The sequence below is a fragment of the Ahaetulla prasina genome, chromosome 3 (assembly GCF_028640845.1).
Source record: "Ahaetulla prasina isolate Xishuangbanna chromosome 3, ASM2864084v1, whole genome shotgun sequence".
NCBI lineage: Eukaryota > Metazoa > Chordata > Lepidosauria > Squamata > Colubridae > Ahaetulla > Ahaetulla prasina.
The window spans coordinates 177,191,338-177,213,538 of record NC_080541.1 but is presented as its reverse complement, the minus strand read 5'-3'; the positions used below and the strand labels follow the sequence as shown (position 1 = coordinate 177,213,538).

General features: G+C 34.5%; 1 protein-coding gene across 12 annotated transcripts in view; it reads left to right on the top strand.

Moving 5' to 3' along the window:
- The window catches only part of ST3GAL3 (ST3 beta-galactoside alpha-2,3-sialyltransferase 3), a 213,279-nt gene that overhangs the window by 63,253 nt on the left and 127,825 nt on the right, over positions 1-22,201 (top strand). For 6 of the 12 annotated variants that reach the window (XR_009154187.1, XM_058175506.1, XM_058175503.1 and 3 more), the window contains 2 exons: positions 4,050-4,092; positions 20,461-20,553. Coding sequence is in view for 11 of the 12 variants with exons in the window: in XM_058175506.1 (XP_058031489.1) it covers positions 4,050-4,092; positions 20,461-20,553 (136 nt within the window). In the remaining variant the exon portion in view is untranslated. Of the gene's footprint in view, positions 1-3,791; positions 3,826-4,049; positions 4,093-20,430; positions 20,554-22,201 lie in introns of those variants that run through there. The other 6 variants (XM_058175501.1, XM_058175505.1, XM_058175497.1 and 3 more) reach the window with 2 other exon arrangements.

Genomic DNA, 22,201 nt, shown 5'->3' with positions numbered 1-22,201 from the left:
TTACTTAATTTGCCGATCTACTCATCTTCCATTTACCTTGATGCTTTTCAATTATGGCTATCTTGTGCTTAAATAACTCCTGTAATCTTTATCTAAAATCCATAATTTTTATATTTTCCCTGCCAAAATGCCTATCAATAAACCAAATAGTCAAAATGTATCCAATTGCTTTTGCAAACTTGAAAATATCAAACCAATAGATCAACAGGTCAAATATGTTCCATAATACAGGTAGTCCTCAACACGCAACCATATTTGGGTCTGGAATGTCCATTGCTAAGCAAGGTGATTGTTAAATAAATTGCACCCCATTTTATAACTTTTTTGCCATGATTGTTAAGTGAATCACTGCAGTTGTTAAGTCAATCAGGTGAATCCAACTTCTCTCATTGTCTTTCTTGTCAGACACTGGCCGGGAAGGTTGCAAATGGTGACCACATGACCCTGGAATGCTGCAACTATTATCAATACATGCTGGTTGCCAAGCACCCAAATTTTGATCATGTGACCGTGGGAATGCTGCAGTACTTGTAAATGAGAGGACATTTTGCAAGTCATTTTTTAAAGAGTTCTTATAAATTTGAACAGTTGCTAAACAAATGGTTGTATGTCCAGGACTACCTGTAACTATTTCTAGACTTAGCCATATTTTATATTTATATACTTCAGATAGTCCTTGACTTACAGCCGCAATTGAGCTCAAAATTTCTAATGCTAAGCGAAACAGTTAAGTGGGTTTTGACCCATTTTACGATTTTTCTTGCCCTCTCGGAAATCATTGCACTCATTAAATTAGTAACATGGTTATTAAGTGAATCTGGTTTCCCTATTGCCTTTGCTTGTCAGAAGTTCACAAAAGGAGATCACGTGATCCTCGGACATTGCAACCGTCATAAATGTCCATCAGTTGCCAAGCATTTAATTTTTTATCACATCACCATGGAGATGCTGCAATGGTTGTAGGTGTGAAAAACGATCATAAGTCATTCTTTTCAGCACTGTTGTAACCTCAAACGATCGCTAAATGAAACTGTTGTAAGTTGAAGACTACCTGTATACAGATAGTTTCTGAGTATCAAAAAACAAGCATCTTTCCTTCCTTTACTGTGGGTAGAAGTGAGTGGTTTCTCAAGAAAGAATGTTGTCAGGCTGGCACTGAAGCTGTTATATTGATGTATTGGCTTAACTTATGTACACAGTGCTTCATAATTATTCTTGAAAAGTGTCATTGTTTTTGTGGCTTATCCTTTGAGGAATGCACTGAGAGAAGATTTAGTTTTCTTCTCTCTGTATAAATATATGGATGCAGCTGGAATATGTGAAGGTAGACAGATTACCCATATATCTACTCTTTCTGCTCTGTTGACTCTTTGGGTGGTCTGTTGGGAACACAGCAATAAGTCTAAGCATTTTTCACTTAGTTGTCCAGCAGCTAGGTTGATTCTAGATGCTCAGAGGAAAACACCATAATTACGCCAGTGTTTAGTTTGGCACAAAGAATGTATAGTTTATTGAGCTCACGATGCTTAGCTGTTAGTCTCTCTGTTTCTATTGTACATTTATTATTACATTGTTATCAGTGATCGTGAGCTTTTTTAAGTTACTTTCCTATGAAGCTGAACAATGTTGAATATATTACCTCTTTTGACCTAAGGGGTGATGTATCTTCTGAAATGGAAGGTTTTTGCAGGTTTTTTTGCAAAAGATCAAGTTTTGTTTCATTCACTACCAAATCAGTGAAACATGCTCCTTGCCACACTGTTTCCCCTTAATTAAGTTATCTATAAAGGTTTATGCTAGCTGCGACAATCAAATTGTAATCTACACCTACAAATAGTAAATTGGAAAGAGCCTGTGCTGTTTAAATAATCAGCTCTACTAGTTTACTTTCATTTGGGTTAGTTCTATTTTGTGTCTCTTTTACACATTATTTGGCTAAAATTCTTCCTTGGTCAGCTACTGTTCTAGAATAACAAATTTAGACTATTTAAGCTTTGGGTTCCTGTAAGTTTAGCATAAAGTATAGCAACAATTCTTCAACTGATAACAATCACAACATATCTTTTCCCATTGTTTCAATTAATTTGTTTTTATTAAAGTTTTACAAGTGAAGATAAAAATTATTATACATTAATATATAGTAAGGAAGAATGGCATAGTGGCCTAATGGTGAAAATGCTCGCCTCCCACTCGGAAAGTTAAGAGTTTAATCCTAGATAGCAGCAGATGTTTCTCTCTTAGGGTGCGAAGAAAAAAAAATCTGCTGCTAACTTCATGTAGGTGACAGAAAGGGCATCCAGGCAGTAAACGCTCAGTCCTATCCTATATATACTGAAAGTTTTAAAGAAGAGATTGGGCAAGCATTTGTCTGAAATGGTATAGACCTGTGATGGCGAACCTATGGCACGCATACCAGAGGTGGCAGACAGCGCCGTCTCTGATGGCATGCGAGCCATCGCCCCAGTTCAGCTCCGCATGCACATGTGCCACCTGCCGGCCAGCTGGTCTTTGGCTCTCTGCTGTACATGGGGGGGCACATGCTGGGGGCCGTGTGCACATATGACGGGGGTGGGGGCGTGCAGGGGTGGGGCGGGTGTGCATGCACAGGGGCCATGGCATGTGCAGAAAGGGTGGGGTGCATGCGCATGCAAGGGGGTGGGGTGCGTGCAGAGGGATGGGGCGTGTGCAGGCCCCCCCATGTGCATTGCATTGTGGCGGTTCAGGCATGTGCATGCATGCTTTGGGCACTCTGTCTGGGAAAGGTTAGCCATCAATGGTATAGAATTTCCTGCCTGAGCAGCGGGTTGGACTAGAAGACCTCCAAGGTCCCTTCCAAGTCTTGTCTCCTCTCCCCTCCTCATCCATCCATCTATCTATCTATCTATCTATCTATCTATCTATCTATCTATCTATCTATCTATCTATCTATCTATCTATCTATCTATCTATCTATCATCTATCTATTTATCTAGTGTGAGTGACTGGAACAAAGTAAAATAAATAAATAAAAGAAAGCTAAAAGCACGAGAAATAAATAAAAAGAAAAATGGAAAAAAAAAGAAAAGAAAAAAGAGATATAAAGTAGCTTCTGATGTTTACAACATTTATAAGTACAACTCTTTTCTTTCTAACCAATGCTGTCTAATCATCATAAATCATAAATTCACTTGTTTTGGATGGGTGCTGGAATTCATTTGAAAGCTGAGTTTCGAGAGTTGATGAGTAAATGTAAATATAGTCTGTCAACTATGCATCAAGACTTAAAGATAAACAGCTGGACTTCTTCCATTTATATGTGTCCAGAATTCAATTTAAAATATTTGTTAAATTAAACTCTGCCATTTGGAACAAGGTGAAAAACTGTCAGTTGAAAAACAATGGCTTCATACTTCTGCTTTATTATTGAATAATATCCATTCTCTCAAAACCCTTTTTAGGAAGACTGGCAGTATATTCATGAGGAAACGTATTTTGTAGTTTTTATTATTTTAAAATTATCTCTTGGCCTATAATTATAGTAGGAATTGCAAAATATGTTACCACACAATGAAGAGAACTATTAAGATACAGCACGGGTGTCAAACTCGCAGAGTCACATTGCCTTCACATGATATATCATGATGTTTTTCCCCCCTTTGCGGAGCTGGGGTGGGCGTGGCATATGTGTGATGCATTCGGCCTGTGGGCCACCAGTTTGACACCCCTGATATACAGTATTGAATGTTATCCTTAGGAAATTTAAGATATGTGGGCTTCAAGAATTCTGGAATTTCCAGTCCACATATCTCAAAGTTGCTGGGGTTGAGAAGCACTGTTCTAGATTAAGTATATTTCAAAAACAGGATGTTTTTATTTTAGGAATTCTATAATGGAATTTACAGAACTCTATTTAACAAGATCGTTGATTAATTAATTAATTGTTTTCACTTTATTAACAATGCTGTCATTTCCAGTTTAGAAATGTATATATCGTTCATGAAAGGCTCTCTTTCTCTAGTGGGAAACTGATGGCTCTACTAAATTCCATGAAATCTGCTTTTGTCTTTCAGAATATGACAAACTGGGATTTCTTCTGAAGTTGGATTCTAAACTGTGAGTAGAATGATGAAAGGACTTTATTTTGATCTAGCATTATCAGTTTCTTTTGGAGACAAAGTAAATTTTGGTCCTGGATTTCAAATCATATTACTATAATATTATACCAATGAGTAGTGTTATTCAATAGCCATGACTAAATTTATTATAAAAATAGTGGCTTCTTAATATAATTGCAATGTTTATCAACAAAAAAGATTCAAAATAAACCATCAAGAACTCATGTGAGAATTTTCATCATAGACCATTTCAGACTACTGAAATTAAGAAAAAAAGTCAATTTAATTAAATAGAGCATTACTGGGTGAGCTTATATGAATTTCAAACTTAGGGGTTTTCTTAACAGCAGTGTACAGGGAAAATAAGGTAATCTGTTCACATATTGCATTAGTCTTCGGCCGAAGAGGTTGAGAAAAAAACAGTTTTAAAAGGTTCAGATGATCCCAGCTGAGCCGCATGATCATCAGAGGCTTTTTTTTTTTTTTAATTACTTTTTTTACAACAAACAAAAAAAAATACATTATTACACCCTTGTGCTATACATAAAAGGAAGATTTGGGTCTTCGGATATATCCTCATGATTGCCAAAATCCACGTTCTCGAGGTACAGGTACTGAAGCGTCCAATGTTCCAAGCGCAAAGTCCACAAATGGTTTCCAAGTCTTCCAGAAAATATCTTCTTTATATACACCACTTCTAATTTTAATATCACATGTCATTTTATCATTTAAAGCTAATTTCCACATTTCAGAATTCCACTCTTCTATTCTAAAAATCACATCTAGTTTCCAATATCTAGCTATTATAATTCTACCTATTATAATCATAATTCTAATCAATTCTTTTCATATTTTGTTAATTCTATTTCCTTAATTACCAACAATAATATAGTTTCCACTCTCAATGTTATTACTTTCCCCATCATTTCAAATATCATTTTCTCCAATTGTTGCCAAAACTTTTAACCTTATCACAATTATACCACATATGTTCATAAGTCCCCAATTCCATCTCACATCTCCAACATTTTTACTAATTTTTTATCCATTTGTGACAATCTTACTGGAGTCAAATACCATTTCAAACAACTTTATAATTGTGCTCTTTAATCCTTATAGATAAAGTTCTCATAATTCTACTCTTCCAATTCACATTCCAATCTGACTCTGGTATTTCAATATTAAGATCTTTTTCCCAATTTGTCCTCATCACTCTTTGTAATTTTTCATCAGAATTTATAATCTTATAAACCCTACTAACGAGTCCCTTTAGCCCAATTTCATCTTTCATAATCCGAGATACTAAATATTCAAATTCAGTTTCACATCTATTTATCGAATAATTTTCCTTTAGTTTTTTGTCCATTTTCTATCTGTATTTTTCAAACCAACTTAACCCTAATTTTTCAATAATTTCTTTATTCCTCCTTTCATTTCCCATAACTTTTATCCAATCTCTAATAATTTCTATATTTTCCTCTTTATTCACTTCATTACGTTTTATATTTTTTTTAATCGGCCAAATTCAATTGTCTCCCCAAAAGATTATATCCGAATTAAAATTTTAACAAATTTGTTCCACATTTTACTTAATCCTTTAACCAATAACTTCTACTTACACATTTTAAATTTGCTTTATCTAAAAACCACCTTGATCCAAATTTCTCTATATCCCTTAACTCTAAGTCTCTCCAATAGTTATCTTCACCTTTAAGTATTTTTACCACTATCCGGATACCATACGCACAGTAATAATTAAATAATTTGGGGATTCCTAATCCACCTTCCTTTTGATTTTGATACCACATTTTCTTCACTAATCTAGGTCTTTTGCCACCGTTGCAAAATTTATCCAGTTTTTTCTGATATCCTTCAATATCTTTCTCTGTCAAATTTAGTGGTAGCATCTCGAATAAAAAGTTGAACTTGGGCAGCAACATCATCTTACACATTGCAATTCTACCAAACCAAGACAACTTTAAAATTTTATATTTATCTATCTACCCTTCACAAAACCTACTTGATTATAACTTATATATCTATCTATAAATCTATTTAATCTATTACTTATAATAGCAGTAAATATCTTTGCATCCTGATTAATTAAAGAAATGGGCCGATAGGACTCAATCCTTTCTAAATCTTTATCTGGTTTAGGAATTAGGGATATCACCGTTCTATTCCATGACGAAGGTACTTCCCCACCATGTAATATTCCATTGAATAATTTTTGCAATCTTGGTATTATTAATTCTTTAAATTCTTTATAAAACTCAACAGGTAATCCATCCTCACCTGGAGCTTTCCCTAATTTTAATTTTTGTATTATTCCATTAATCTCATCTTGTGTTATATCTTCTTCCATCAATTCCTTATATGTTTGATCAATTTTCACCACATACTTTTCTAAATAGCTTTGCAATTTTCCCCGATTAATTGGTTTCTTTGAATATAGATTCTGAAAAAAATTTCTAACCACTTCACATTTCTCTAATTTTTTATAACATCTTATACCTCTATCATCTATCAAAACTCCAATTTCTCTCTTCTCTCTTTTATCTTTCGCCATCTTTGCCAATAATTTAGAATTTCTATTACTAAATTCAAAAAAATTCCTATTTAAAAATCTCAAATTTCTTTTACTAACTCTGTATCTTCTTCTATCATTTTATTTCTTAACATATTAAGCTCCTGAAGAATTTTTTTCTTTAGTAAGCAAAATTGATTTTCCAATTCTTTAATCTGATTTTTATCTCTTTCCATTTTAATTTTTATAATTTTTATATTTCCTACTTGATAATTTAATACTCCCCTCTAAACACCGCTTTCATCGCATCCCAAACAATTTCAAATTTAACCTCCCCGTTATCATTTAATCTCCAACTTTCCTCCAGTTTTTTAAGTATCCATTTTTTATCCTTTTCATTTTTATACAATTTCTCGTCATATCTCCAATAGCTTCTTTTTTTCTCAAAATTAAAATCTAAGTCCACCATAACTTCTGCATGATCAGAATCTTTAAAATTCCACATCTACCTTATCCACATTATCCAACAAATCTTTAGAAAGAAAAATATAATCAATTCTAGAATATGTATTATATATCTTAGAGAAAAAAGTGTATACTCTCTCAATTCCTTTAACCTCTCTCCACACATCAACCACGCCGTTTCGAAGCATCCACATATTTAAAATCCCCATTTTATTTGCTCCTCCACAGCGGGTGGGATTAGTACTGTCTATTTTATCTCTGATTAAATTAAAATCCCCAGCCACAATTACTTTCCTACACTTTCATTCTCCAAAATTTTGTTATTTTTCAAGAAATTCTCTTTGTTTTCATTCGTAAATATAAGTTAACAAGTGTCACTTTTTCCTCATTAAGATTTCCAACAATTATTACATATCTTCCATCTTCATCCAAAATTACCTTATGTTTTTCAAAGTACACCCTATCTGATATCAGTGTTGCAACTCCTCTAGCTTTTGAAGTTCCAAATGCTTTTCATATATTTGCATACCTTTTATATACATTCTATTTGAATCTTCAGATTTCTGATGGGTTTCTTGTAAAAATAAAATGTCTGGCAAATCCTTTTAATCTTAAGCTCCAATCTTCTTCTTTAATCTGATTCCTGTACCCTTCACATTCCATGACATTATTTTTATAACTCCCATTTAAAATATAAATTTTTAATCCTATCCCGCATCTTCCTTTCTGTGCCCACCACCCGACATTAAACTACCATATTTAACATATAAACAACAATAAGAAAACAGAAAAAACAAAACAAAACAAACAATAAAGTACAAACAATCTTCTTCCCCACATCCTCATCGATTTCGCCTCTATAGAGAGAATGGGGAGAGGGGACGATGCCAATGCCGGGCCACTTCTTTCGGGCTGTCTATTTAAATTCATCACTCAAAAAAAGATAGCGATGACCGCATTCAGCTTCATATTTTCCAAGACTCTTATCTGCTTCTTCTCTTACTGTATCCTCACGACTCTTCTTCTGTTCAACCAACACAGGTGATATTTCTTTCCTCTTTAACCCTTTGAGTCTTGCCTCCAATAGCCCCTTTTTCTTCTTCTGGGATTGATGTTTCCGTATGTTCCACCCATCTGAAGCATTTGATCTTTTATCTCCATTAAATCCTCCATCTCAATCAGTCCAAGCTCCGTAAATATAATAATGCATCTATATCTGGGGTGATTGTACGCATCCTTCCTTTATAAAAAAAATTCAATTGTTGTGGTGGCCTCCAATTGTATTTAATTCCATTATCCCTTAAAACTTTTGTGATTGGTTTTAAAAAAAATCTCCATGCCCTTTCTTCTCTTGATATATCCGGGAAGACTTGAATAGTCTTCCCTTCAAACTTCAAAGCATCTCCCAACTCTCTCACCTTGGCCATAACTTCCAACTTATCACCAAGATTTGCGAACCTGACAAGCACATTCCTGTTAGAACCATTTTGCCTTCTATATCCAATTCTAAAAACACTTGCCAGGTCTGCTATTGTGAACGTAAGTTGCGTATCCAAATCATTAATCCATTTCAGAACCCGCTGTTTCAATTTATCCTCCTTTTCTTCTGAGATTCCTCTGATAACCAAATTATATTTCCTCATCTCTTCTTCCAAAAGACAGATTCTCTTATCTTGCTGCTCATTTTTATAAAATATTTTACCAATTTGCCGATCTACTTTTACCTCATACACATGCATCTGCTCCATTTCATCTTTAATCATTATCATTTCCTCTTTTTGTTTTGCAAAGTTTTCATTCATCTCTTGCTTTAAATTCTGCATTTCAGATGTCAGTTTCAATGTCAAATTATCTATATGCTCTGATAGTCCTGCTATTTTTTCCCCAATTTTATTTAAAGCTGCAGCAAGTTGCTGCGTTTCTGAAAGTTGTTGAGTCATTTTGAAAAAAACAAAAAAATTTCCCAAACTAGGATTCCAAACCAATTTTACAGAGGGTCTTAGTGAAGATCAAAGGACGACTGTCTTTTAATTGAAGCGAGCATTACTGGGTGAGCTTATATGAATTTCAAACTTAGGGGTTTTCTTAACAGCAGTGTACAGGGAAAATAAGGTAATCTGTCCACATATTGCATTAGTCTTTGGCCGAAGAGGTTGAGAAAAAAACAGTTTTAAAAGGTTCAGATGATCCCAGCTGAGCCGCATGATCATCAGAGGCTTTTTTTTTTTTTACTTTTAAAAGCAATTTTTTTGCCGAAGAAAAAATGCTTTTAAAAGTAAACAAAAAACCCCTCTGATGATTGTGCGGTTCAGCTGTGCAGGGGTGGTAGTCAGGGATTTTTGCTACCGGTTCTCCGAACCACCCGCCGCCATCGCTACCAAATCGGGCAATTCGGTCCGAATGAGGAGCATTTCACCCCTGCTTATAACCCATGCACAAAGTTACAGCTGTTGCAGTAGCTTTGGAAATTTTGTAAGTGTGGGCTGCCAATGAATTTTGATAATGTGACAACAGGGATGCTGCAATGGCTGTAACTTTTAATAGCCATTTTTATTGATCTTAATAAAATAGAAAATGCAGGATAGAATTATTTGAAGTAATTTATAAATAATTTCAGAGATGATGAAACAAAGGTGATTGTACTTGCATGGTTGAAGCTTCACTCCTTTTTTTAAAAATGTGCATCTCATATGAACAAAGCAGTAAGACTTTTATCAAATAGTTGTGGCTTCCATCTTGAATTTTTTAAACTCCTGTAAGCATCCTAAATCACATATGTACACCGTGGGAAAAAGCAAAAGTAATAACGACATACCAAGTAGCTGAAAAAAATATATAAAAAGATAGGTACAAGAGAAATGGCAGAATTAAACATGCTCAAGCAATTTCTGAATGTTATTAGATTTCCTAAGTTGTAAGTATATGTTCTGTGTTCAAGGCCTTACACAATGTAAGCCGCCCTGAGTCTTCGGAGAAGGGCGGGATATAAATTCAAATTAAAAAAAAAAAAAAAGGCAGTGTGCAATAGTGGCTACATTGCAACTACCGGCATAATATTGGGCATGATATTATGCTTCTTACCACATTTCAGGCACTATTAATAGATAAAGGTAAAGGTTCCCCTCGCACATATGTGCTAGTCGTTGCCGAGTCTAGGGGGCGGTGCTCATCTCCGTTTCAAAGCCGAAGAGCCAGCGCTGTCCAAAGACGTCTCCGTGGTCATGTGGCCAGCATGACTCAACACCAAAGGTGCACGGAACGCTGTTACCTTCCCACCAAAGGTGGTCCCTATTTTTTCTACTTGCATTTTTACGTGCTTTCGAAACTGCTAGGTTGGCAGAAGCTGGGACAAGTAACAGGAGCTCACCCCGTTGAGCTGCCGACCTTTCGATCAACAAGCTCAATGTCCTAGCCCCTGAGCCACCGTGTCCTATCCTTAATAGATAGCATACAAATAAAATAATTATGAATTGAAGACTAGATTGGAATAAGTAATGGAGAGTGATAAGCTTCAGAAAAATTAACTGTATTACTTCACAGCAGCAAAACAGAAACTGTTGTATTGTGAGCTTTGCTGGTTAGTTAGACACATTTGTCTGAGGCTGCCTTTCTCACCTGAGGTTCTGCAGAACCTCTGGGGTTCCATAAGTGTTGTGACTGGAAAGAATACATAAACTTCACATGCCACATAATTTTAGCAGTCAAAATGTTGGGAATTTTTATGTGTTGTTACTCAGTGCCGGTCTGCAGTTCCCTCAAAATTCAAGGATTCTTTGAAGAAAAAATCAAGGATTCCTCTACGGCAGGTGTGTCAAACTCACGGCTTGCGGGCTGCATGTGTCACATGCTGGCTACCCCCACCTCCGGTTTAGTGAAGGGAGAAAAATCACGTGACGACAACATGATGCTATGAGTTTGACACCCCTGTTCTAGGATAAAAGGATTAAGAAAGGCTGTATGCTTGTGCTTTAAGATATCACTGTTATACATTTCAATTCTTGATTGAGTCATTCTTTCTATTATATTAATGTCCTTCAATAATCACTACTACATTAGTGTCCTTCAGTGGTTTTCATATCATTTTTAATGCACATGTTCTCTTTTTAGGTCTCATTACTTAGGTCTAGTAAAATATCAAGGCTAGGGCCCAGACTTTGATGTATAGATTATTCAACTTGAGCTTGGCTCTGGATGACTCTTGTTTGTTGGCAACAACTTGGAAGTGGAAGTTGGGGGGATTTCTTCTCAGCTTCCACTTTGACTGCAGCCTTGAGATTTTTTCATCCAAATGCTCACTGTGTAGCTTTTTTATGATGACTCAGAGTCAGCTATGTCCTGCCACCTTCTGTAGTCATACACAGTATTGTGATACAATCTTTTTGCTTGAAGACTTTACTTGGGCTTGTGAAATGTTTTGAGAAGGTATTTGCAGAAAGGAATGGGACATAGAAGGCAAAATGCATAGGCAACCGAACTCCCAGTTTCTCCCTCCCTACTATCTTTTTTTTTATAAAAATTTTTATTTTTCCATAACAACAACAACAAAAACACATTCTCATCAAACAATTACAATGTGCTGAAGGGGTGTTTACATATTTTCTTGTGCAATACATATCTTGTATTGTATTTTCTAACATATCTTTCCTTCTAACCAATGGTAAAATAAATTCCGTATTTCATAATATTGCTTATCTTCTTGATCTTTATTTCAAATGTCAATTTACTCATCTCTGCACATTCCATCATCTTCCTAATTGTTTCATCTTGCAAAGGTAATTTCTCATTTTTCTAGTTTTTAGCTAACACAGTCCTGGCTGCTGTAATAATATTCACAATCAAATATTTTACATCTCTAGTATATATCTCAGGAATAATTCCCAACAGAAAGACTTCTGGCTTAAATTCTATATGTTTTTTAATCATTTTCTCCAACCACGTGTGTATTTTAGTCCAATATCTTTTTGCTTCCACGCACGTCCACCATATATGGTAATATGATCCAGGTGTCTGATGACACTTCCAGCATTTTTCAGATTTTTCCTTGAACATTCTAGCAATTCTTGTCGGGGGTAGATGCCACCTGTAAAACATCTTGTACAAATTCTCTTTATATGCTGTAGACATTGTCATTTTATAATTATACATCCATAATTTCTTCCAGGCAACTAGATCTATCCCATGGCCAAAATTCTTCCCCTAAGCAATCATTGTCTCTTTTACTTGTTCTTCTCCCAATTTTTCCTCTAGTAAATATCCCTCCCTACTATCTTATTGAGCTTCAATCTGGAAAATACATCTCAAGGCTCTGAAGGGAAAAAAAAGGAAATCCCACAAGTAAAACATTTTTGTCTTCTGATATAGAAGTGGAGAGACTTGAGTAACCCTTTTAAACAATGGCATACTTGGGAGGTGAGGACAACCTATTCTGAGGGCAAGCAATAAGGGGACTGCTGCCAAAGGTGGCTTCAAGAATCAGTTGTGTTGATCAACGCAGCACAGTAGCAATTAAGGGAAGAGAATTCAAGCTTTCAAGACAGTTTGACTCCTGGTAACTGCCCTCTGAAGATTTCTTGGTAAGATTTTTTTGGAAGTGGTTGGCCCATGCATCTTTTCTACTGCTGAGAGAGAATGACTGGTCCAAAATCACCTAGCTGATTGTGTGTCTGTGCAGGACTAAAACTCACAGAGCCCCCTCTTCCCAATTTCTAGTCTGGTGCTTTAATCACTACCCTAAACTTGCTCTCAGTAACAGAGAAGAGGGTGTTAAATAATTATTTCCTGCAGGCCCCAAATATGTTAGGTATGCAACTGCTTGTAAGAAGGCTGCTGGCATGTTTGATGCTCCTGTAATTTGCAGTGCAAACTTTAAAAAGCCGCCTTCAGCAGAGAACCTTTGCTGGAGGTCATAGAAGTGTCTTTGCGTCTAAAGACATTAATCCTTCTAACTACCGTTCAAAATGTTATCTCCAGATATGTTTATACTGAAATAAAACTAGTTGCCACCAGTAACTGAACATCTATTGTTACGAAAGATTTAACTCAAATGTCAAATGTGTACAGATGTCAGGAATTGGAATTTAAATTTTTGACTTCAGGAGATAATGTTGATTGTAGATCATTTATTTATTTAGTTATTAGATAAATGAATATCCTATCAAATGGATTGGGTAGTTTACAGAAACAGTAAAATTAGCAGTTTATGTTGATCTACTTATAGTACTCATGTTTATTCTGCAAAGTTGGCAAACAAACACATTGTAACAAGTGTAGATAAAAGGACATGTTCTGAACCATTTCCTAAACATTAGTAAGGAGACGGTAAACCCCAACCCTAGTTAATTTTGTGCAGGATAGTCTGCTGATAGTATAAAGTTTCATCACCTCATTTTAAAAATTACCGTATATTGTTTTAAACACTGTTAACAACAAAAAAGACAATATTTATAAAAATAGATATTTTGAAAAGTTACATACAAGTGTCTTAATAAAACAAGCTGGAATATTAATTATATTGATTGATTTTATTATTTATTTTGATCTAAGCTTGTCTTGAGGACTGGTTTCATATTAATTTATAGTAGTTTCTTAATTTGAAGCTTGTTATTGATAATATTCCAGCTTGATATTCACATTTCTAAATGCTTGGACATTTAGCCATCCAAAAACTATTGCTTATACAGTTGAACTTTAATTAAATTATTAATCATAAAATTTTACATTTTATAGATCATAGGATCATATTTGCTTGGAATGAGATACATAATTTGTTTCATTTTGCATTTATTGGTGATAGAACAACATGCATCCTTAGTGAATTTATATATAATAAATTCCCAAAACATAGGTGTTTTGGGCCTATGACCATATATTTTAATAAACTGATAGGAAATTATTATCTTATCAATAAAAGAGAAAATAAAGTAATAAACTATATTGTTTAAACCAGACTTTGACTACCTCATATTCCTTGGCTAATGGCTGAGAGGCGAATATGCTTTAAAAATACTCTACTGGCATTAAGAACTTGACATTTGGCAGCTTATGATCTTCTTGGATTTCTGGCTACATTGTTGATGCCCAAGTTTTGTGGAAATAATAGTCACACACTGGTTGTGTAGTCAAACTACTAATGAATGCTTGGTATTATTTTCAAGGATTCATGAAAATTGAAAGGAGATGAGAAAAGAAAAGAGAAGAGAAGGTCAAGACTGTATGAAAGAAAAAAATTAAAAGGGAACACTCTGAAATTGCTGAAGTACTGTCAAATAAGTTGCATTCCTACATGAAATAAAGAGTTGGAATGCAAAAAACGGTCAGTTGGAGGGTTTCAAAATGTAGGTGGCATCTTGAATATAAAGCTTTATGAACTCAGGGGCTTCTTTGCATGTTGACAGGCAGATTGTAAACTCAACTTCCCTGAACTTCTCTGGATGTTTTAGGTACTGTGTGTAAATTATGGCAAGCTATAGACTGTAGATCTATGTCTTGACCCATATAAAAATACTTGGCAATAATTCCTTTACTTCAAGCTGTTGCTGGAAGAGTAGTGTCATATCAACAGTCTGGGATTAATCAAACCAATAAATAATTGCAGATGGCAGAATGACTGTAGCATGCACTCGAAAGCACAGAAATGTTTAAGAAGGATCTAGTAAAACACTCCTTTTGTGGAAAGGGGAAAGAAAATAAACTATTGCATTATTAACCTGCAGTCTGCATTCAGGTGTTACTAGTACATAGTCTCTTATAAAGAAATATCTATCAGTGTTAGAATATGTTATCAAGCATTTGGCTTCTTTTTATGTATGTGTGTGTGTATGTGTGTAGACACACACACACACAAACATAGTCCTTCTATAACGGTTCATTTAGTGACCGTTCAAAGTTATAAAAGCACTGAAAAAAGTGACTTATGACCATTTTTCACACTGGCAACTGTTGCTGTGCCCCCACAATCAGATGATCAAAATTTGGATGCTTGGCAACTGGCTCATATTTATGAATGTTACAGTGTCCCAGAGTCATGTGATCATCTTTTGCGACCTTCTTACAAGCAAAGTCAATATGGAAGCCAGATTCACCTAACAACTGTTTTATTAATTTAACAATGGCAGTGTTTCTCTTAATAACTGTGGCACTAAAGTTCATAAAATGGGATTAAATTCACTTAACAAATGTTTCACTTAGCAACAAAAATTTTGGGCTCAGTTGTGGTCCTAAGTCATATGTATATGTATAAGTAGAGATATGTATATGTACATGTATATATGTACACAAACACACATGCACACACACCCACAGTGTGTACTTAAAGAGGGTACAGTTCACTTCAGCTCAATGTATTGATAGTTTGGATTCCAAAATAAGGTGCCTCAGGTTAAAATACTGAAGAACTTCAGAATAGGGTGGAAAGTTTTCTTGGGAGGAGTAGAATTATCTAGAGTAGTAGATATATTTACATCTGAATTCTTTTGTGACAGAAACAGGAAATTAGGTGGAACATTATGAACAACTTGACATGTAGCCAATGTCAACTTTGAATATGTTGCTGACAGATTGTGTTCTCTTTATTTGTTTATTGATTATTCGATTGACACATCTTTCCATCTAAGATATCAAAGCAATTTTTTAAATCATTTTTTTAAAAAAATGTTTAACCCACACCCACATATTTTATGAACAGAGTATTGGCCATATCATATCTTATACAATTTATCATGTCCAAATACATTTTACAATTAATTCAGCCAATTAACAATTACTCATCAAAATAGAGAATTTTAAATTTGGATTTGTCAAACATTCTCATAGATAGATAGATAGATAGATAGATAGATAGATAGATAGATAGATAGATAGATAGATAGATAGATAGATAGATAGATAGAGTTGAAGTACAATAATTTCAACCTGGTCACATCTCAAAGTGAGAACTGTGGGTTCATTTGGTGAATGATCCATTGGTTTGGTGTTTTGGCTGACCACGGTGTTCTCAGAAGTCTTCTCCAATAACGTTCAAAAGCATCAATACTCTTCCTAACTTGCTTCTTCAGAGTCTGTAAATCATAATTAAAATATAAAATAAAAACTAGTTTAAAAGGTCTGATTGAAAAAAATAGTTTTAACTTGTTTCTTGAAAATAGGGAGAATGCATTTTAATAATTGGTTGTTTTCAGTGAGCAAAAACAACCACAGTATAATATTGTTAAATAATTATTTGTCTATAGCACAGTGTATCATTCTTTAAACAACCTGGCAACTGGCACCTAGTCTAAGGACGGAGGCTGCTGAAGTCAAAATAGCAGTTCTTAGGCTATAAAAAGCTCTTATGTACATTTATCACAGCTGCTTCCAAAAACCATTAAGAGATCTGCTAAATATTTTTTAATTCAGAAGCAGGGAGAAATAAACCAAGAGTTTAAACCCTGGATTGACTGTCGGTCTGTCTGTCGGTCTGTCTAATGCCTCCCTCCCTCCCTCCCTTCCTCCTTCCCTCCCTCATCTGTCTGTCTATCTGTCCGTCCATCCATCCATCCATCCATCCATCTATCTATCTATCTATCTATCTATCTATCTATCTATCTATCTATCTATCTATCGTATGTGGTTGCCAGTCTTAAAACATTACTTTGGGCACTTACAATAAGCAAAATGAGTAAAAAGAAAAAAAATATATTAAAGCAATAAAACCAAAACTCTTTGCCTTATCCAGCTTTCTTTGATGCACCCAACAAACCATATCCTTGGCTCTTTTGCTGTCCCTGTCCCAGTGCCAATGCCCATACCTTTGCCTGCCTTTCTTTGCCATGCTGTAGGCAATTTGGCTTCATTCTTGTCTGCAGTAAAGTTTTGAATCTAGTTGAGTTGTGGCTTGGAATCAGTTTCCAAATCTGGCTGGGAATGGAAATCAGAGTTACACATCGAGAGAGCTGTGATTTACTGCCAAGCTCTGGTGTGAAGCCTGACATCTTCCTATAACACTTTGCCATTAAAGAACATTTGGACTGGAAATACCAGGTTGCATAAGTGCATTTCAGATAGACCATGCATAGGGTTGGTATTTTGCAATTCCTCATTTTGCATTTCAGATAGACCACTCATAGGGTTGGTATTAAGCTGCTATTAAAATATGCTTCATTATTCTATTCTGGGTGCATTTACTTATTAACGCTGAAAATTTTAATTTCTGTTTTGTCTGCCATATGTCTTTGGGTTTCATGAGTATCTAAATTTACTCATGGTATGCATAAACAACCAAAATACTTCTTTTCATCTTTTTATTTATGCCAAAGTAATTTAAATCAGGGTCTGACTTTTCTCTAGATTATGGGTTTGTATATAAATATGGCTATATTATTTTCATAGTAGCTTAAATTGGAGGCATGGCATGACAGAAATAGAAGATAAAGGTGTAATAAAAATGTAAGTTGTGATAACAATGGAAATCTTAACTACTTAAAATAGGTTGAATATACATCATTTTAATCGTGAGATGAAGTTTATGGATTGTAGACTAATGTTTGACAGAAAGTGGAAAAGATTAATAAAACATACTGTTGGCTGACTTTTGTACCAGCATGGCAATATGACTATTACTGGTGGAACATTTTAAAAGTCCACTGAATTGAGAACAACAATTAATGTGAATCAGTATCAGTGATGGCTTGTGTCTTTGTTAAGCCTTGTTTCATTGTTGAAGTATAGTTGTGGTAGGGCAGATTTCTTTCAATATGGTATCACCTAAATCAGCTAGAATTCGAAAATGTGCTGGAATAATGAAATGTCTTTGAAGCTACTGCCCAAAATTCTATTCCCCAAAATGTTTGGTTGTAATAATTCTAATCTAGGCATAGAACAGGTTTGTTTTCTGGAAGCCAGTGAAGAATGGAGATGAGACATATAAAACCTTAAGTAACTGGAGATGGCCTATTAGGCAACCTTCTTTGGAATTCCTAAATTACACAAAGGTAATATCATCCCAGTGGAGAAATACCTTGTCTGAGATGTAGTAATATTCAAAATGGCATGTGACATATCATGTGCTTTATCTGTTTTAGGGAGCTAGGTGATAACTAGTGTTCAATTTTTTTAAAGGAAGAAAATATATAGAGACCATAAATGGACAGTAGAACCAAGTTATATAAATTAAAAGTTAATGAACAATAGAAATATTCAGATACATTTATACATAATTGCACATTCCTCTACTATGATATTCCCACTGATACAAATAAATATTGGCTGAATTCATATAACATGCTAAATCATAAATCTGAATTAATAGAATGCAATTGCTATGTTCTATAATATTATAATTGCTATATGTTTATATCCAGTCAGCCAAATTATTGGGTTTAAAAGATGACTTGTTCACACAACATGTTAATACAATTACTACGGTAGATTCCCCCAATAGCAGATGAACATATTGTCTAACCTAGCAGGTGGTAGGTGCCATCTATAAAACATTTTATATAAGTTTTCTTGATATGAAGTTGCCATTGTTACTTTATAATTCCTTTCCCATTTATGTTGCCACTTCTCTAATTCTATATTATGTCCAAAGTTTTTTGACCACTGTATCATTTTTTCTTTTACTTATTCATCTTCCATTTTCAAATTTAGTAGAAAGTTATACAGTTTCTTAATCAGTTTTTCATTGGAGTTCAACAATATCTGATCTTCTGAAAGCTTCTGCAGCAAAACAAAGTTTGCCTCAGGCCATGCAGCAGTGACCCAAATGCAGCCACCATTTTGTCCCTGCTCACAAAGGGGGGGAAGGGGAGGCGAAACAAAAGGGCACCCACAAGACAAACTGCTTCATTTTATTCCTTAGAAAGGTCTCCAATGCAAGTTTTTGCTTGTGACACCTTAAAATATGAACTATTTATTATACTTAGAAAAGTTAAATAGGTCTATCTCTATCTACATTGAGATTTTGGATATTATTTGCTTATTCGTTATTCGTTCCTCAGATAGGACCATCAGACTGCCATGAATGAAAGGAAACACAAGAGAGATACTTGTTTTTTTAGCCAATATCTTAAATTCATTTGTTTAAGTCTAAACAGCATTGTCAAGATACCGTATAATAGCTAAAAGAAATATCCAAAGCCAAATCTTAAAGAAGAATACTATCTTAAGAATGATTTAAATTTTAACTTCAGATTTTCTCATTACTTGCATTTCCATTGTCCAAATATGGTTTACATGTGCTGGAATATCTGGAGAGCATCCGTTTGGGAAATGCAGGCTTTGGGTTCCTTTGTCATGCATGAATACTGTGAAGAAGCAGATTTTCTCTAAACAGTATCCTGTATAAATAATAATGTTACCCCTGTTAATATTCAAATTTTGCACTGAAATTGGGGGAAAATTATACATTCATTTGTTCATAGGTCTTTGACTATATGAAGACTACAGGTAGAAAAAGAAGCTGACAGAAATAGCTGTGTTTTCATCATAGTAACTGTACTCATTTGGAATATAAATTCAGTCTTTTATGCAGGTAGCCTTGACTTACAAGAGTTCATTTAGTGACCATTCAAAGTTACAACCGTAAAAAAAGTGACTTATGACCATTTTTCATAGTTACTGCCGTTGCAGCATCCCCATGGTCACGTGATCAAAATTTGGATAGTTAGCAGTTGACTTATATTTATAATGGTTGCAGTATCCTGGGGTCATGTGATCACCTTTTACAACCTTCTGACAAGTAAAGTCAATGGGGAAGCCAGATTCACTTAACAACCATGTTAACAATTATAGTGGTTCACTTAACTATTGTGGCAAGAAAGATCATAAAATGGGGCAAAATTCACTTAACAAATGTCTCACTTAGCAACAAAAATTTTGGACTCCATTGTAGTTGTAAGTTGTATATATACCTGTATATCCATTGATTGTGCAAGACTGAGCTCTTAGAAAATGATAAAAGGAAATCCCGGAGTTATGGTATACAACCTCTCCATTTTCGTAGTAGGTGGAAGAAATTTATAGTAATTTGGTTAGATTTACTGTATGATACTAGTATTACATTATAATATTTACATAGTAGTAAATGTAACACAGTAATAGTTTACTGGTTTAATGGTAATAGAATTACATAGTAATATAGTATTATATATTAATACCAGAACAAAAAGTTAGGTAATATTTTTCTTTATATTTTTGGAGTCCAAACTCATGTAATAGCAAGGAAATATGCTACATACCCGAAGCCACGTGGTATAATTTGACGACATCCTATTTTAATTTCATAAGACTTTTCTGTTCCTCTTCCTGCTGTTCAGAAAAACTAATGATAAAAGGATTTAATTGATCCACTTTTCATTTTTTTCTTAGGGTGATCATATCACTTACTATTTTTCACAGGCCTCCAGAGCTAGTATCAAAATACGGTAATATCTCAGAGGGTGTTTGCAAGCCTGGGTATGCTTCTGCTTTGATGACTGCCATCTTTCCAAAGTAAGTGACTGATCCTTTGTAATACCTAATTCTGTTCTCTTACTATAATATCCTAAATATGTGATGAAATATTTACCTTAATTAAAATGAATTTCAGAGCTTTGCAGTGCTGTTTTAATGATGCAAAAATAAACAGGGAACAGTATATGTACATAATAACTACAACTAAATGAGATATTTTTTCATTTATCCTTACATTCCCATATTTTCTAGTCATATTAGTTGGGGTTTTTAGTTTTTATCATATAACTTTAAACTGTATTGTATACCATGATTAATCACAGCAGGTTATAGCATCCTCTGCTGATCTTGAAAATGTTGGCTAGAGTTAGATCAAGTTTGGGAATATTTTAAACAAAAAATTATGATAGAAGGCAATGGCAAAACATTTCATATTTTTGAAGGAAGGTTGCATAAATGGATCTTTGGGGTCACTAGAAGTAAAAATTAACATTTTCACAGACTATTTTAAATGCTTCTAAAGTCTCCATTTAATTCAACAATGCTATATGATCATATTCAATGTTTTTTTCAATGATTTTTTTGTATGATACCAGGTATTATGTGAAAGAAATTGGAACTGATAAGGTAGAAAAAGGTTTTTTATTCATTGAATGGGTTGTGTCAGAAAATAATGAAATTTTAATGGAGTTACTATGTTTCCATTTGTTGAATTGAACTTTTTTTAATTGGTAGTTTTTGGTGATCAAGAACAGCTGTGACAGAACAGCTTTTGACTTTTGTCTGAAAATAAGTCTGGCTTTCTGTGCTTTATGAGAACCTCCAGGCCTATGTGGTCATTCTGCAGTGTAAGGGACCAAGCATGATAAGGATCTTTTGCCCTTCTTTGAATTTGAAGAAAGAGCCTGAAAGCATTATACACCAGTATAAAATTCTCAGTTGGTGATGGTTTCCAACATACAGTTTCCTTAGGGTAACATTTGCAGTATAATCACTTTTTGATGTGGCATTCCTGGGCTATGTTAGAAGCACATTATATTTTCTAGTTTTATTTGTTTTGGATTTTTTGTCAGTTTCCTAGTTTTCCTAGTGAACACAGAAACATTTGGATCCGCTGTCAACAAAAGCCCTTTTGGTTCTCTAGAATCTAAATAAATCTATTTAACGATATCTAGAGATTTTTACTGTGCCTTCCTTGTTGCTTTGTTTTGTTTGCACATTCATATAACACAATTGAGAGCCAGTGTGGTGTGGTGATTAAGGTGCTGGTTAGGATAAGGGAGATCCAGGTTGTAGTTCTCCTTGTACAGTACACAAAAGCAGTCAGGGTGATTTAGGATTAGTCACTGTCTTTTGTCCCTAAACTGAGAAGTTGAAAACATCTAGCTATCAGCCCAAAGTCGAACAGTGTGGGAGACTATCGTCCATATACTTTAATAAAGAGGCTTAAAATGGAGAGATTAAGTTTGATAACAACAATATTACTGAGGACCACAGCAACAGTTATTATTGAGAATCATTTTGTAGACTACAATTTCTGAATCATAAAAAATCCTATTATAAGACTGTAATAGCAGTTCCTTTTATAGATGGATATATAGTGGACAAGACAAATGATGCACAAGATCATAACAGAACATTATACTATTAGAGTTGCAATTTGATGTACCATATTAAGATATGCAGA